At 37.8% G+C, this 16,803-nt stretch overlaps 1 protein-coding gene across 1 annotated transcript in view; it reads right to left on the minus strand.

Annotated features, from left to right (window-relative positions):
• The window catches only part of ERCC6 (ERCC excision repair 6, chromatin remodeling factor), an 80,008-nt gene that overhangs the window by 21,122 nt on the left and 42,083 nt on the right, over positions 1–16,803 (minus strand). Inside the window, exons 9-10 of the mRNA XM_036916617.2 lie at positions 8,685–8,855; positions 1,685–1,861 (exon numbers count right to left, since the gene is read on the minus strand). Coding sequence (XP_036772512.2) covers positions 1,685–1,861; positions 8,685–8,855 — 348 coding nt within the window. The remainder of the gene's footprint in view (positions 1–1,684; positions 1,862–8,684; positions 8,856–16,803) is intronic.

The raw sequence follows: 16,803 nt of genomic DNA on the forward strand, positions 1-16,803 counted from the left end.
CGGGCCTGTAGTCTTCAAAAATGCCAAGCCCATGAAATTCACAACAAAGGTTGGAGGAACTATTCCAGATTAAAAGGAGACTGAAGAGACATGGAAACTACTTAAACAAATGGCAAAATGTGAATGACTATAGATAACAGAATTTTATCAATGTTAAGTTTCCTCCTGATTTTGATGTTTGTTCTGTGGTTATGTAAGATAATGTCCTCATTCTGCTCAAAGACATACTTTAGTATCTGGAGGAAAGGGGCATCATGTCTGCAACTTGCTCTCAGATGATTCAGAAAATAAATAGTCCTAAGTTTGCAACATGTAGAGAGGGAGGAAAGGAAAAATAAGGCAAATGGGGCAAAATGTTAGCAAAATGCTAACAAATGGTGAATCTGGGTGAAGAGTAGATAGGAGTTTTACAATTCTTGCAACTTTGTTAAGTTTGGTATTATTTCAAAATAAAAAGTTTAAAAAAGTGGGATAAACAAAGGACAAAAAGAAATCAGTTGAGCAAGAGAGCTCTTACGAAAGTTAATTAAAAATCACTCCGCCTCAAAACATAAATGGCATTAAAATGGTATTTGATGGTTCTCTAATTTTAAAGGTCTAAAATTCTTTTTCTAATTAAATATTTCAAAACACGTAAAGTCTCTTTTGGTACAAGGCTTTGTCATGACATGGCAGGTACAGGCCCTCCTGAGGGCTGTGCAGAGACCCTGCCTCTCAGAGACAGGAACTTGCCCCAGATTCCACAAAGTTCCCTCAGGCTGGTCTTACTTTCTCATGTTCCTGTTTGTGACAACCCCATTCTACCAGTCACCCACGCCTAAAACCTCAGGGGTTAGATGCAGCAAGCTCACCTTCCTACACCCCATTTCCTTTATCTTGTTAGCCCTCACATTTTGTTTGTTCTGTCTAAAAAAAATGCCACTTGAGGCTCTTGCTCCACACCTTCTTCCTCAGAACCATCACCCAAGTCCTGGTCGGGGTCCTCATCACCCTCATCCCCAATGACTCCTGCAGGTCCCTCAGTGCCAGCCTCCCTCCTCTAACCACCTGCAGCCTGAGTAATGCTCTGACAGCAGCCTTCTTCCAGACTCTTGCTCAGACTCCCTCATTGGTTCTGCCGTGCCTGAGCACCTCTGCAGACCTTTCAAGGCCTCCATTTTCAGCATCCACACCTCGTCCACTACTCTCCCACCAGCACCTGGAGTCCAATCAAGCATGTCTCTTCACTGCCCATGCCCACATAATGTAGCTTCATTCTTAACTGCTGCCCTAACCTAGGGTGTCACTTTTCTCAGCCTGTTTCCCCAGAATCAGGTTAAGGGATACATGTTTCATTGTCTTCCCTAAACAATTCAATCCTTCCTGGTTGCCCCTTTTCTAAGTTTTTATACTACTTTATCAAAGGCACTACCCCAGTATGCACTAAATTTTATGCTCTCCAGAACTGATTCACTCATTTCTTAATTTATGACTGCTTTTGAATATTTCATATTTTTTAAAACTCATCTGGAAAAACATAAGCTATTAAGCAAAAATAATTCTATGATTTTTATCAGATACCAATTTATACACTTGGTCATTTCCCTTATATTCTGAATGACTTGGCTACAAAGTACAGTATTTGGGGGGGAACACTTACTTTTAATATTAAAATGCTAGAAGAATTATCTGCTTACTACATTACCTGTACTGGGGAGGCATTTGAATATCCCCCCATGGTGATGGGGACTGAGAACTGCTCCATAAACACTGGCAATGTGCCTAATTTCCCTGGAAAGATAAAGTCAAAGAGCGACCACAGCTCGCGGAGGTTATTTTGCATCGGTGAGCCAGACAAGATGATGCGATGTGGGGTGCGGAACTATGTGGGGGGAAAAAATATTTTTTATTAAATTCACCTTTTAACAGATGACCACCAACCCTACCCCAAAACATTCCCACACAATCTTGTTATTTAACACATTTATGTTGTTTTGGTGTTCTCCAAAATGTAGACATTCTTTGTAATTTTAACTCTTCAATTACATATAAATAAAACAGGAAGTAATTTTTTTTATTGTTCAAATGAATATTATGCATTAAACTTGGAATTTGTTATGTTCTAACAACTGATCTCTACAAGAGATGTTAAGTACTGTGAACAAATCAGAATTTCAAAAAGCACGATTAAAAGCAAAAACAAAGAATTTTCTGCATGAAGGCAAAACATGTACCTTAAATTCCTTATGCAAAGGCACAAGCAAAGACTCCAGGGCATTATTAAAACTGTGTTACGGAGGAGAGGGATTCAAGATGGTGGCGTGAGAGGTGAGACAGAGAATTCCTCCCAAAACCACATGTAGTGTGAAAATATAGTTAATACAACAAGCCCTAAAACAGCAACAGGAAAGAAGGCTGCACCAGACTGCACACAGACCTCACAGAGCAGACCTCACGAAACAGCGTAACGTACGAAAGCCTTGATCCGGCAGGACCCAAGCCCTTTCCCCATCTCAGCTCACTGGCAGGAGGAAGAGAAACAAAGCGGGAAGGGGGTGGAAGCCTAGGACTGCTGAACACCCAGCCCTGGAAGTCTGCTTTGGACCAAAGACCTACATTGTGTGGTGCTCTGGAGGTTGCTGGGATTGGGGAGCTGGGACAGGCAGAGTGCCTGAGAGACTGAGATTCCAGCTGTTTGTGGAGGATGGGGAACCACATCAGGCCGCTCTGGAACAAAGGAAAGTTGGGCGATCTGACAGGCTTTCTGGCAGCGAGAGGGCTGCTGAAGAGGTGGGGTTTGCAAAGAGCTTACTGAGTGGGAGAAGGGACAGGTGGACAACTTTGTCTGGGCGCACTCTGAACAGCAGGTTGGGGACTTTGAGGAGATTCAGGAGCTCCATCCCCCTGGCTGCCTACTTAGCTCCAAGGACCCCCACTGTGAAATGCAGCCTGCTGCACCTTCCTCCTGGCCTGCTAGCACCTGCTCGCAAACCAGCAGTCACTGCAATGGCATCAGGCCAGCCAGAAGGAGGCCCGCCTACAACAGCTAGAGACACTAAACACAGAGGCTTACACCTGTGTGCGCAGACCATTGGCTCTGATACTGGAGACAGGCACTGCAGCTGGGAATCAGGAAATAGCTCTTTCCTACCCACAGGCACCAGTGCCGCTCCCCTATGACCTCCAACCTCACTCTAGGGGCTGAGCAGCTCCAGAGACTACAGCTTCAGGGCACTAGAGGGCACCACATAGAATTGTGAAACGTCAAAGTTACCTGGTTCAGACCAAAATTTCACAAACCCCAGAAAAAGGGCCAAATGAAACTCAATTCACCAATCTTCCTGAAAGAGAGTTTAAAATAAAAATCATAAACATGCTCATGGAGATACAGAAAAATATTCAAGAACTCAGGGACGAATTTAAGATGGAGATTCAAACATTAAGAAATTCTCTATCTGAAATAAAACACAGAATGGAGGGATTTAAAAGCAGATTAGATGTAGTAGAAGAGAAGGTACATGGAATAGAAATTAGAGAAGAGGAATACAAAGAAGCTGAGGCACAGAGAGAAAAAAGGATCTCTAAGAATGAAAGAATATTGAGAGAACTATGTGACCAATCCAAACGGAACAATATCCACATTATAGGGGTACCAGAAGAAGAAGAGAGAGAAAAAAAGGATAGAAAGTGTCACTGAGGAGGTAATTGCTGAAAACTTCCCCAATCTGGGGAAGGAGATAGTCTCTCAGGCCATGGAGGTATACAGATCTCCCAACACAAGGGACCCATGGAAGACAACATCAAGACATATAATAATTAAAATGGCAAAGATTAAGGATAAAGACAGACTTTTAAAAGCAGTTAGAGAGAGAAAAAAATATCAGATACAAAGAAAAACCCATTGGGCTATCATCAGATTTCTCAACAGAAACCTAATAGGCCAGAAGGGAGTGGCATGATGTATTTGATGCAATGAAGCAGAAGGGCCTCAAAACAAGAATACTCTACCTGGCAAGGTTATCATTTAAATTTGAGAGAGGGATTAAACAATTTTCAGATAAGCAAAAGCTGAGAGAATTTACCTCCCACAAACCACCTCTACAGTGCATTCTGGAGGGACTGCTATAGATGGAAGTATTCCTAAGGCTAAATAGATGTCACCAGAGGAAATAAAACCACAGCGAAGTAGAACAATTAATTACTAAGCAGATGCAAAATCAAATCAACTACCCACAAAGTCAATCAAGGGATAGACACAGAGTACAAAATATGATACGTAACACAGAAAGAATGGAAGAGGAAGAAAAAGCAGGAAAAAAAAGAACCTTTAGGTTCTGTTTGTAATAGCACATGAAATGAGTTAAATTAGACTGTTAGATAGTAAGGGAATTACCCTAGAATCTTTGGTAACCATAAATCTAAAGCCTGCAATGGCAGTAAGTACATACCTATCGATAATCATCCTAAATGTAAATGGTCTGAATGCACCAATCAAAAGACATATAGTCAATGAATGGATAAAAAAATAAGATCCGTCTATATGCTGCCTACAAGAGACTCACTAAAAACCCAAAGACATACACAGACTGAAAGAAAAAGGGATGGAAAAAGATATTTCATGCAACTAATAGGGTGAAAAAAGCAGGAGTTGCAGTACAAGTATGAGACAAACTAGACTTCAAAACAAAGAAAGTAACAAGAGACAAAGAAGGACATTACATAATGATAAAAGGGTCAGTCCAACAAGAGGACATAACTATTATAAATATCTATGCACCCAACACAGGATCACCCATATATGTGAAACAAATACTAACAGAAGTAAAGGGGGAAATAGAACGTAATGCATTCATTTTAGGAGACTTCAACATACTACTCACTACAAAGGACAGATCAACCAGAAAGAAAAAAACAGACAGAGGCACTGAACAAAGTATTAGAACAGGTGGACCTAACGGACATTTACAGAACACTTCATCCAAAAGCAACAGGATACACATACTTCTCATGTGCACATGGAACATTTTCAAGAATAGATCATATACTAGGCCACAAAAAGAGCCTCAGTAAATTCAAAGATTGAAATTGTATCAACCAGCTTCTCAGATCACAAAGGTATGAAACTAGAAATAAATTACACAAAAAAACAAAAAAGCCCACAAACACATGGAGGCTTAATAACATGCTCCTAAATAATCAATGGATCAATGACCACATAAAAACAGAGATCAAGCAATATATGGAGACAAATGACAACAATAATTCAACACTGCAACACCTGTGGAACGCAGCAAAGGCCGTGCTAAGAGGGAAGTATATTGCAACACAGGCCTACCTCAGGAAAGAAGAACAATCCTAAATGAACAGTCTAAACTCACAATTAACGAAACTAGAAAAGGAAGAACAAATGAAGCCCAAAGTCAGTAGAAGGAGGGACATAATAAAGAGTAGAGCAGAAGTAAATAAAATCGAGAAGAATAAAACAACACAAAGAATCAATGAAAGCAAGAGTTAGTTCTTCGAGAAAATAAACAAAGCAGATGAACTCCTTGCCAAACTTATCAAGAAGAAACAGAGCTTACACACATAAACAGAATCAGAAATGAGAAAGGAAAAATTGCTATTGACACCACAGAAATACAAAGAATTATGAGAGAATACTATGAAAAATTATATGGCAACAAACGGGTTAACCTAGAAGAAATGGACAACTTTCGAGAAAAATACAACCTTCCAAGGCTGACCCAGGAAGAAACAGAAAATCTGAATAGACCAATTACCAGCAAGGAAATTGCGTTGGTAATCAAAAATCTACCTAAGAACAAAATCCTTAGACCAGACAGTTTCACTACTGAATTTTATCAAACACTTAGTGAAGACCTAATACCCATCCTCCTTAAAGTTTTTCAAAAAGTGGAAGAGGAGAGAATACTTCCAAACTCCTTCTATGAAGCCAACATCACTCTAACACCAAAACCAGGCAAAGACACCACTAAAAAAGAAAATTACAGAACAATATCCCTGATGAACACAGATGCAAAAATACTCAGCAAAACAGTAGTAAACCAAATTCAAAAATACATCAAAAAGATCATCCTTCATGAACAAGTGAGATTCATCCCAGGGATGCAAGGATGGTACAACATTCAAAAATCCATCAACATCATCCACCACATCAACAAAAAGGAGGACAAAAACCACACGATCATCTCCATAGATGCTGAAAAATCACTGGACAAAATTCAACATCCATTCATGATAAAAACTCTCAACAAATGGGTATAGTACCTCATTGAGGGCAAGTACCTCCACATAATAAAGGCCATATATGACAAACCCACAGCCAACATTATACTTAAGAGTGAGAAGCTGAAAGCTTTTCCTTTAAGATCGGGAACAAGACAAGGATGCCCACTCTCCCCACTTTTATTCAACATAGTTCTGAAGGTCCTAGCCACAGCAATCAGACAACACAAAGAAATATAAGGCATCCAGATTGGTAAGGAAGAAGTCAAACTGTCCCTGTTTGCAGATATGACATTGTACATAAAAAACCCTAAAGAATCCACTCCAAAACTACTAGATCTAATATCTGAATTCAGCAAAGTTGCAGGATACAAAATTAATACACAGAAATCAGTGGCATTCCTATACACTAACAATGAACTAGCACAAAGAGAAATCAGGAAAACAATTCCATTCTCAATTGCATCAAAAAGAATAAAATACCTAGGAATAAACCTAACCAAGGAAGTGAAAGACCTATACTCTGAAAACCTCATGACACTCATGAGAGAAATTAAAGAAGATACCAATAAATGGAAACACATGCCATGCTCATGGATAGGAAGAATTAATATTGTCATGATGGCGATCCTGCCTAAAGCAATCTACAGATTCAATACAATCCCTATCAAAATACCAACAGCATTCTTCAATGAACTAGAGCAAATCGTTCTAAAATTCATATGGAACCACAAAAGATCCTGAATAGCCAAAGCAATCCTGAGAAGGAAGAATAAAGCAGGGGAATTATGCTCCCTGACTTAAAGCTCTACTACAAAGCCACAGTAATCAAGACAATTTGGTACTGGCACAAGAAGAGACCCATAGATCAATGGAACAGACTAGAGAGCCCAGATATAAACTCAAGCATATATGGTTAATTAATATATGATAAAGGAGCCATGGATATACAATGGGCAAATGACAGCCTCTGCAACAGCTGGTGTTGGCAAAACTGGACAGCTACATGTAAGAGAATCAGACTGGATTATTGTCTAACCCCATACACAAAAGTAAACTCAAAACAGATCAAAGACCTGAATATAAGTCATGAAACCATAAAACTCCTGGAAAAAATCATAGGCAAAAATCTCTTAGACATAAACATGAGCAACTTCTTCATGAACATATCTCCCCGGGCAAGGGAAACAAAAGCAAAAATGAACAAGTGGGACTATATCAAACTAAGAAACATCTGTACAGCAAGGACACTATCAGTAGAACAAAAAGACATCCTACAGTATGGGAGAATATATTCATAAGTGACTTATCTGATAAGGGGTTGACATCCAAAATATATAAAGAGCTCACGCACCTCACCAAAAAAAAGCAAATAAGCCAATTAAAAAATGACTAAAAAAAAAAAAGCAAATAAGCCAAATGAAAAATGGGCAGAGGATCTGAACAGACACTTCTCCAAAGAAGAAATTCAGATGGCCAACAGGCACATGAAAAGATGCTCCACATCATTAATCATCAGAAAAATGCAAATTAAAACCACAATGAGATATCACCTCACACCAGTTAGGATGGCCACCATCCAAAAGACAAAAAACAAATGTTGGTGAGGATGTGGAGAAAGGGGAACCCTCCTACACTGCTGGTGGGAATGTAAATTAGTTCACCATTGTAGAAAGCAGTATGGAGGTTCTTCAAAAATCTCAAAATAGAAATACCATTTGACCCAGGAATTCCACTCCTAGGAATTTACTCTAAGAATGCAGGAGCCCAGTTTGAAGAAGACATATGCACCCCTATGTTTATCGCAGCACTATTTACATAGCCAAGAAATGGAAACAACCTAAGTGTCCATCAGTAGATGAACAGATAAAGAAGATGTGGTATATATACACAATGGAATATTATTCAGCCGTAAGAAGAAAACAAATCCTACCATCTGCAACAACATGGATGGAGCTAGAGGGTATTATGCTCAGTAAAATAAGCCAGATGGAGAAAGACAAGTATCAAATGATTTCACTCATCTGTGCACGGTAAGAACAAAGCAAAAACTGAAGGAACAGAACAGCAGCAGAATCACAGAACCCAAGAATGGACTAACATTACCAAAGGGAAAGGGATTAGGGAGGATGGGTGAGAAGGGAGGGATAAGGGCGAGAAAGGGGCATTACAATTAGCACATACAATGTAGTGAGGGAGGGACACGGGGAAGGCAGTATAACACAGAGAAGTAGTGATTGTATAGCATTTTACTACACTGATGGACAGTGACTGCAATGGGGTGTGTGGTGGGGACTTGATAATAGGGGGAGTCTAGTAACGATAATGTTGTTCATGTAATTGTACATTAATGATAGGAAAAAAAGTGTGTTACTAAAAGTGTATCATTAAAAGCAGGAAATTTATTCTCAATTAAATACTATTATCCACCTGGAAATTCCCTTTATAAGAAGCCATACCTGTTTGCAAGCAAGGGTCACAGCAGCATTTGGATTTCGAATTTTGTGTCCTTCATCCAAGATCACATAGTGCCAGTCATGCCTGCTAATATCATCTTGCATCAATCGAATGTAGGAGTAAGAAGTGATTAAAATTCCATGACAGTGAGCAATATCTCGAATTAGTTTCTCCTAAAATGATGATAAAATGGTAAAGCCGGTTTTAAATATGAAATTAAATTAAATGAGCATGACTCTTAAAATTACAACCTTTTAATCATGATGCAATCTAGCACACTTTATAAAATATGCATACAAACACAACATATTCAATTATGATTACATATTATTAGCACTGGAAATTTACTTTATGTCTCATTAATCTGTAAGTAGTAAACACTGACTAATATATCCATTATCAAGGAGGGGGAGGGTGGCTCAAAGAAGACCAGAAAAAGTTTTAACATGTAAACACTTACCCAATTTTTATTTTTCCAAAACATCCTTTGTGTCAATCCTTGTTAAACTTAAAACAACAATGTACACGGAAAGTGACTCATTATTTTAAAACAAAAGAAAGAAAAATGAGAGAAAAGCCAGGGAGACAAAAAGACAAATCCAGGACCTCTAATAATGTAGAACAACATGAATTCCAGGAGAAGAGTAGAAAGGATATTAAAAAATGATTTTAAAAATGATAGAAAAAAAATTCTGAGAGACTTGAGTCTAAGAGAACAAAACATCCTAGAGTATCAGGCAGAAACACTGGTATACACAGAAAACTAGGTATATACCTAGGCATATACCTACTAAATGTCTGAATTCCAAAAATAAAGGAAATAAAGAGAAAATGCTGTAGCTTCCAGTAAGAACAAAACAGAAAAAACAACAAAAGATTCTCTTCAGGGGAAAAAGACTCTACCTACATTGGATATCTTTTCTGAAGCACTAAACAGAAAGCGAAGCGAGACTCTTTCCATAATTCTAGGGGGAAAACAATGATTCTGGAACTCTGCACTGATCTAAGCTAGCAGACATGCTTGACAGAAAAAATAAATTCCACCTTCAGACAGGCAAGGACAGAAAAAAAGCCAGCAAGAGATGGGCAAGGTACAGTATGCTATACCCACCCAGTGCAGGGGTTCAGTCACTAAAGACAAAAGGAACTGGACAGAAAAGAGGGATATTTTATATTTTAAAGGAGACAACACATTAAGAAAGAAGAGCCAAACCTCTGCCTACCAGGAAGCACTGAAAGAAAGGGCCAAGGCAAGCTCCTAGAGTTGACAAAGTTGAACCTACAGCCTGCAGGGGACTTAACCACAGCCTCTGAGTTTGACAGGTCAGAAGAGAGAGTTAAGTTAAAGGAAACAAGAGTTTAAAAATTAGGATATAAAGGATCTAAGTAGCCCCTTTGGTGAGCAGCTTTCAATAGTTATCAGCAGAGCTTCAGACCACACAAAAATCACTCATTCTTCACACTCTACCAAGGCTGAAATCAAACCAAACAGCCAATGTAATCTGCTAAAAAAAGAAAATGAGAGACTAAGATAAAAACAAAACTTAGTGAATCTTAAGAAAAAACCTGGCAGAATTGATAAAGCAAAAACCTAAATAACTCTTTGAAAAGACCAAACAAAACAGACAAACCTCTGAAAAGTCAGTTCAAAGAACAGACTCAGACACACAGCCTGAGAGCTGTCAAAGGTGCGCAACTGCAGATGAGCGTACAAGGGCCAGTCACTGCCATCTGCCATCTAACGCCAACACACTGAGCATTCTGACAAAGGACCACTGTTAAAAGGGCAAACTACCAAAAGGACCCAAGAAAATGAGAAAAACTGACCAATGACACAAACAAATCAATACTGAAGAACTTGCAAAAGATGTTAAGTTTTCCCCCAAAAGTCGACCTGACCCAAAGGGTGTGTCATAAAAGTACAAATTAATCCCACTACTTGAACTGCTCCAAAGTTACAGAAAAAGAGAGAATGCATTCCATATCATTTTATAGGCTAGCAAAACCATTTTCAAAACCAACAGACACAACACACTTCTACATGTGTGTAGAACCTCCCTGACAAGAGACCCATTACTTTCTAAGTGAAATCTAGCAATATATTAACCTAGTAAGGCTTATCACAGGAATATAGGAATAGCTAAGTATTAGGAAACCTAACACAATAATTCATGCAATCACAGTCATACAAATGTTTACAAATTTAACATCTTCGAAAATGATAGTAGTATTATCTTAAACTAGGATTAGAGTATTTTTTAATTCAATGGAGTACAAAAGGGTGCAACAAGGTCCAATAGCACTCCTGAAGAGAAAAATAATGACTGAGAAACCGCCTTCTCATGTTGTAACACACTCAAAACTTCAGAGTTAATAAAACGCCTTAGAGAAGAACTACAATACCTGGTGTCTGGTAAAGGTCAGCAAGTGAGAGCTGCACTATTATTATGACTACTATCTTAGCATGTTCCTATTCACCACTGTCAATGCCTGTACAATACTACATTGGCAGCTACACCTGATTTCACCATTTCCAGACTTTTCACCTTATGATGAATTGCAGCAGTCAGTCCTCAGGGCCCACAGCCTTACAAACACGCACACAGGTTCTCTCAGGAGGCGACACCATCCACTTCTCCCTGTCTACACTGCTACTTCATCGCCTTGGCCCTGCCATGGCTGCTAGTGCCCAGTGAGGAAAAGCAGGCTGTCCAAAGATACACTGCTCTACCTTGAGTGCCTCTTCCACAAGACCTGCGACTTTCAGAAGCCAGAGCTAATCTCTATAGTTCCTCCACATCTGGATTTTCCACTGGGATTCTGAGCAGGTAGCTATCCCAGCCCTGCTCCCATTTCCTTTTCATGAGAGCAGTGTCTGCTAGAAGTCACAAAGCAGGTAGGGCACAAAACAACAGCAAACTGAAACCCAGCAATGGTCCATGCCCAATTCTACTCCAGGCCCAGAGCTGTGAGTGTGCACACAGAGAAAACAACTACAATTGTTTGGGGCTTGAGATATAGCAGTAGTTTAATTACCACCCACATTTATAAAATGTCCACTGGATCACAGCCAAACCCTTCAAATGTGGGTCCACTTGTTCATGACCCTGGATGCACAGACTTGCCACAGTCAATCCATTAACCTCCAATTAATGCCACCCAGAGTAAATTCTGGACATTACTTTACCATAGTTATACAAAAAAGATGCCAAGCCTCTCAAATACATACCACTGGAATGATGTTTAGCTTCTTTTTCTTGTTTAAAGATTGAAGTTTATTTGGAAAATTCTGTGATGTTACCTAGAGAAATACAGCATTTCTACCATATTCAGAAAGATGTACAATGATGAAAAGAATCAACACTTCTATAAAAAAAGAAATTTTTTTTAATGTCACCATTGAAAATAAAACCTCCAGTTAGCCACTGGGTATGAACACATCTAAGACTATTTGTTATCACCTAACTCAAACCCAGAATTCTGGAAGTGCCTAGACTAGAGTCTCAGTGATGGTGAACTGCTGACTATTATGGACATCTCTATCCAAACACTTAAGACAAATCATCTCGGGCGGTTTCAAATTAAAAGCTTGTAAAATATGTAACCTCTCCTAGTTTTTGCAATTAATAGGGTACATCTGCAATTAGCCTGACTTACTGAATGCAGTGTTGTTGTCATTAAAAGATGTCTGTGAAAGTGCTGCTGTTATTATGGAGGCTCAGGAGACCAATCCCTCCTAGAGGGCAAACAGTGGACTGGTAGAAAACAACAGCCATAAATCACACTGTCAGGCAGCGGGGAGAGCAGAATGGAGCATAGGCACATGAAGGCCATTCACAGTAAACACAGCACGGCAGCTTTCCAGGCAGGATTACTGCACCTGTAATTAATTAAAATTTCCTTCAAGCTAAATCTTTAATAAACAAGGATTTGTGCTGACAGTGAAGAAAAAAAGGGCCCCGGCAAAATAATTTTACAACATACCTCACAGAACAAGCAGAGCATCTATCATTTCTTCTATCAGGTGTATACCCCATCTCTAAAGTTAATGGGAATTACATCACTTTCCGTTATAATTTGTGTACCTGGAATGGGTCTGAAATATTTAGGATGCTTTAGGGACTATGTGGCCCTTTTCCACCTTTATTTGTTATGTTTTTATTTGACTCCCTTCCAGCTTTTTAAGAAGTCAAGTCTTTTTACTCTAGTGTTTCAGAATATGGGCCTTTTTTTTTTTTGGTAGATAATTATTTTTTTATTGAAGGGTAGTTGACACACAGTATTACATTAGTTTCAGGTATACAACACAGTGAGTCAACATTTACATACATGATAATTCTAGGTACCAGCTAGCACCATACCAAGTTGTTAACAATATTTTGACTATATTCCTTATGCTATACATTACATCCCGGTTACTTATTTATTTTACAATTGGAAGTCTGTAATTTTTTTTTTTTTTTGAGAGGGCATCTCTCATATTTATTGATCAAATGGTTGTTAACAACAATAAAATTCTGTATAGGGGAGTCAATGCTCAATGCACAATCATTATTCCACCCCAAGCCTAATTTTTGTCAGTCTCCAATCTTCTGAGGCATAACAAACAAGTTCTTACATGTAGAACAAATTCTTACATAATGAATAAGTTACATAGTGAACAGTACAAGGGCAGTCATCACAGAAACTTTTGGTTTTGATCATGCATTATGAACTATAAACAATCAGTTCAAATATGAATATTCGTTTGATTTTTATACTTGCTTTATATGTGGATACCATATTTCTCTCTTTATTATTATTATTTTTAATAAAATGCTGAAGTGGTAGGTAGATGCAAGATAAAGGTAGAAAACATAGTTTAGTGTTGTAAGAGAGCAAATGTAGATGATCAGGTGTGTGCCTGTAGACTATGTGTGAATCCAAGCTAGACAAGGGCAATAAAACATCCACGGATGCAGAAGATTTCTCTCAGAACACGGGGGGTGAGGTTCTAAGCCTCACCTCTGTTGATCCCAGAATATGGGCCTTTTTTAAAGAACATGACGGTCATCTTGTCAGACGATCATGTTTTTGTGTGGTTTATTCTTTAATCAACACTTTGTATTTCCCAAAAAGAATTTTAGCATTCTATTTCTTTGTTTCCACTTGGGGTCAAATGTATCTGGACATGAGAAAAAAAACGTCTCAAAGTGAATGACCATGAATATTTTTGATAAAGCAGGTGTGAACCTTCTATCTAGATGTATTTATATTGAATCAATCAGAAAAGTAGAGCATTTTTTCTCAACTACTGAAATAAAGAGGTCTATAAATACTTTGTTTCTAATACTAAAAATTACTTGAGTAAATGTTACATGTCAGGAACCACATTAAGCTTTCTATGCACACATATAAACCCAACAAATCTTCACAAAATTACCAAAGGACACCCATTTTTCAGGAAATCAAACTAGGCTCAGAGAAGCTAAGTGACATACCAATATCACAAAACAATACAATGGCAGATCCAAGGTTCAAACCCTGGTCTAGTTAATTACAAAATCTATGCTTTTAAACCTTTACGCCATTGTTACACTTCCCACTCTTATGCCTCTAAATGCCATGAACTAATAATCAAAATGTGATAAAATTCTTTGAATTATCTAAGATACTCCATAGAATTACTATACCCTACATAGCAGAAAAAGGTGGAGGAGGTACAAGGTAACAACAATTTAAGAATATAAGCAAGAAATTTCTCATTACACATCTTCCAACAAATTGAAAAAAAAAAAGGTCCTTGATAGTTACATAAACTTACAACACACCACTAAACATGCCACCTCCTACTGTGAATTATGGAATAAGTATCACAAAACTGCCTTCTTTTAATATCTTTTCATGTATTTCCTTTTCCTAAGTAAATTGTTAGCTTTTCAAGGTCAGTTAAAACATTGTACCCTTTTTTGGAGCTCAAACAGCATGGAATATCTGCATTATTATGTTTTATAGTTACTCAAGAAACAAATATCAATTGACACACATATCAAATTTCTCTGTTAGAAAAAAAGGGATCACAAAAAATAAAAAAAGAAAAATCTTGGTTTCCTATTAAAAGACCATAAAAGGAGATTCAGAAGCCTGAAAATCTCTTTATTTGATCTGATCATTTGACTGAACACATTAGCCACCTATTTTTTTTTATGGCTGCTGGGTGTGCATTTGATAATTCTAAATATGCTATCAAAGAGATTATTAACAAAGATAATGTAGGATCAGAGGGAGGTAAAAGCTAAAAGGCACTTTAGGGAAGAACGATAAATGTGCTCCACTCAGAAACTGTTTGATCGTTTGATATCTGTTCTCTAAACGAAAATTTTTCAAAATTTTCAAAATATTATGTCATACCAGCTACAACAAATCATTAGGAAAATAAAGATAATCTACTTGAATGATAAGAACAATCCTGGCATTATTACTCTTTCAAGTTCTCTAAAGAAAAAATATCTTCCTTATTTTCTACAGCACTTAATGTCCCTATGTCAGAGTACCACTATTACATTTAGAAAGGACAACAAGTGGGTAACATAAAATTCCCCCATGGAAGAAAGGAATCTCAGCTGAAAAGAATGTAAAGGAGTCAGACATTAGAACTGTTTAGAGGTCAGATAATCATGCACAGAGTATTTGAAATATGATTAGAAATGTAAACTCTATTGCAATCTAACACATCTGTGAGTCAACAGGTGTGCATAGGGTAGTGACAAAGACCTACATAAATACAAAATGAGAAAGCAAAGGGGTCAGATGACACTTCAGTATTTGATTCAGAAGCCAGAGATCTGATCTTGGAAGTGTTACTAAAAAGGACTGTGCAAAAGAATGAACAGTTTCAGTGTGTCATCATTACAAACAATAAACTGATATTAACATTAATAATAAACAAGTAGTAAGTTAATTGTGCTTCGAAGTTGACAGCATGGTTTGAAAGATGGAAAAGAACATCTTTTTGTTCTTTTACATTAGAGAGCTGAGATATTTTATAATGGAAAGAGTTATAAATGGAAAGAGTTAAAGGTCAGAGTACAAACATTCAATCTACTTCTTTTCCTCAAAAGTTAAGAAACTTCAAGTTAAAGTCCTTGGTAAGTTATAAAGCACTGAAAGAACTACGAACAACCACATGTATGCATGTGTTTGTGCATGCAAAACAACTTCAGAAGGCGGTATCACTGCAAACAAAAGTAAAAAGCTATTCTTTAAAGTTTTGCCTTCCAAACAAGTTAAGGAAGCAGTTCTCACCAACAGAGACACTGACCAATGTCAATTCTAGTTCTATTAATGTGTGAACATACTTTTTTTAGATGAAGATAGTTCTTCAGGTTATACTAACAGAGGACTGCAGGTAAGCCATGATATAGGAGAAGGTGTGAACTTCACTAGCTCAGAAGAAAAAAAAACCATAAAGAGGAACATATGAATATTTGCCTTTTAAAGATAAACACCAACTAATGAATCCTGCTATAGGATTTTGTAATACAAAACACTAAGAGATGTCAAAAGACAACAGAGGTGAAAAAAGGAATAAAAATGTTCTACAAGGTAGTAACAGTTTCAACTATTTAGTTTGACTAGTAAAACAACCTAAACTTATTTTCATGCTGCTAAAAATCACTGTTTTTTTCTTTTGTTTCATTTTGTTTTAGTTTTGATCACAGCATTTACCCTCTAAGTATTTTAACTCAGTTTGTTTTCCATTTATCCTTTAAAATTCAGGGCAAAGGCAGTTAGCTTTAACAACAGCTAGTTTAAGCAAGACTCTGTTCTTACCAAACTTCAGCTACCAAATTATAGATACTCCTGAATCATGTCTATCAAGAGTTCTGCTTACTCATGATCCTGAACAAAATGGGAATTTGGAGATAGAGAGGTATTGGCAAAATTAAAAAGACGCTGTGGAGTTCCGTGGCTGATGTGTGCCTATCTAGGTGAGGCAAACATTCCCATGCTCTTTTAGGGGCACTGCTCCCAGGGGTACACTAGAGCTCATTCATGAGCCCCAAAGACTCAGGAAAGAATGAACTCAAAACCACTTCTTATCAATAAAGTAACCGGCAAACCCACAGTGAAAATGTGTAA

Source organism: Manis pentadactyla, chromosome 8 (genome assembly GCF_030020395.1).
Source record: "Manis pentadactyla isolate mManPen7 chromosome 8, mManPen7.hap1, whole genome shotgun sequence".
NCBI lineage: Eukaryota > Metazoa > Chordata > Mammalia > Pholidota > Manidae > Manis > Manis pentadactyla.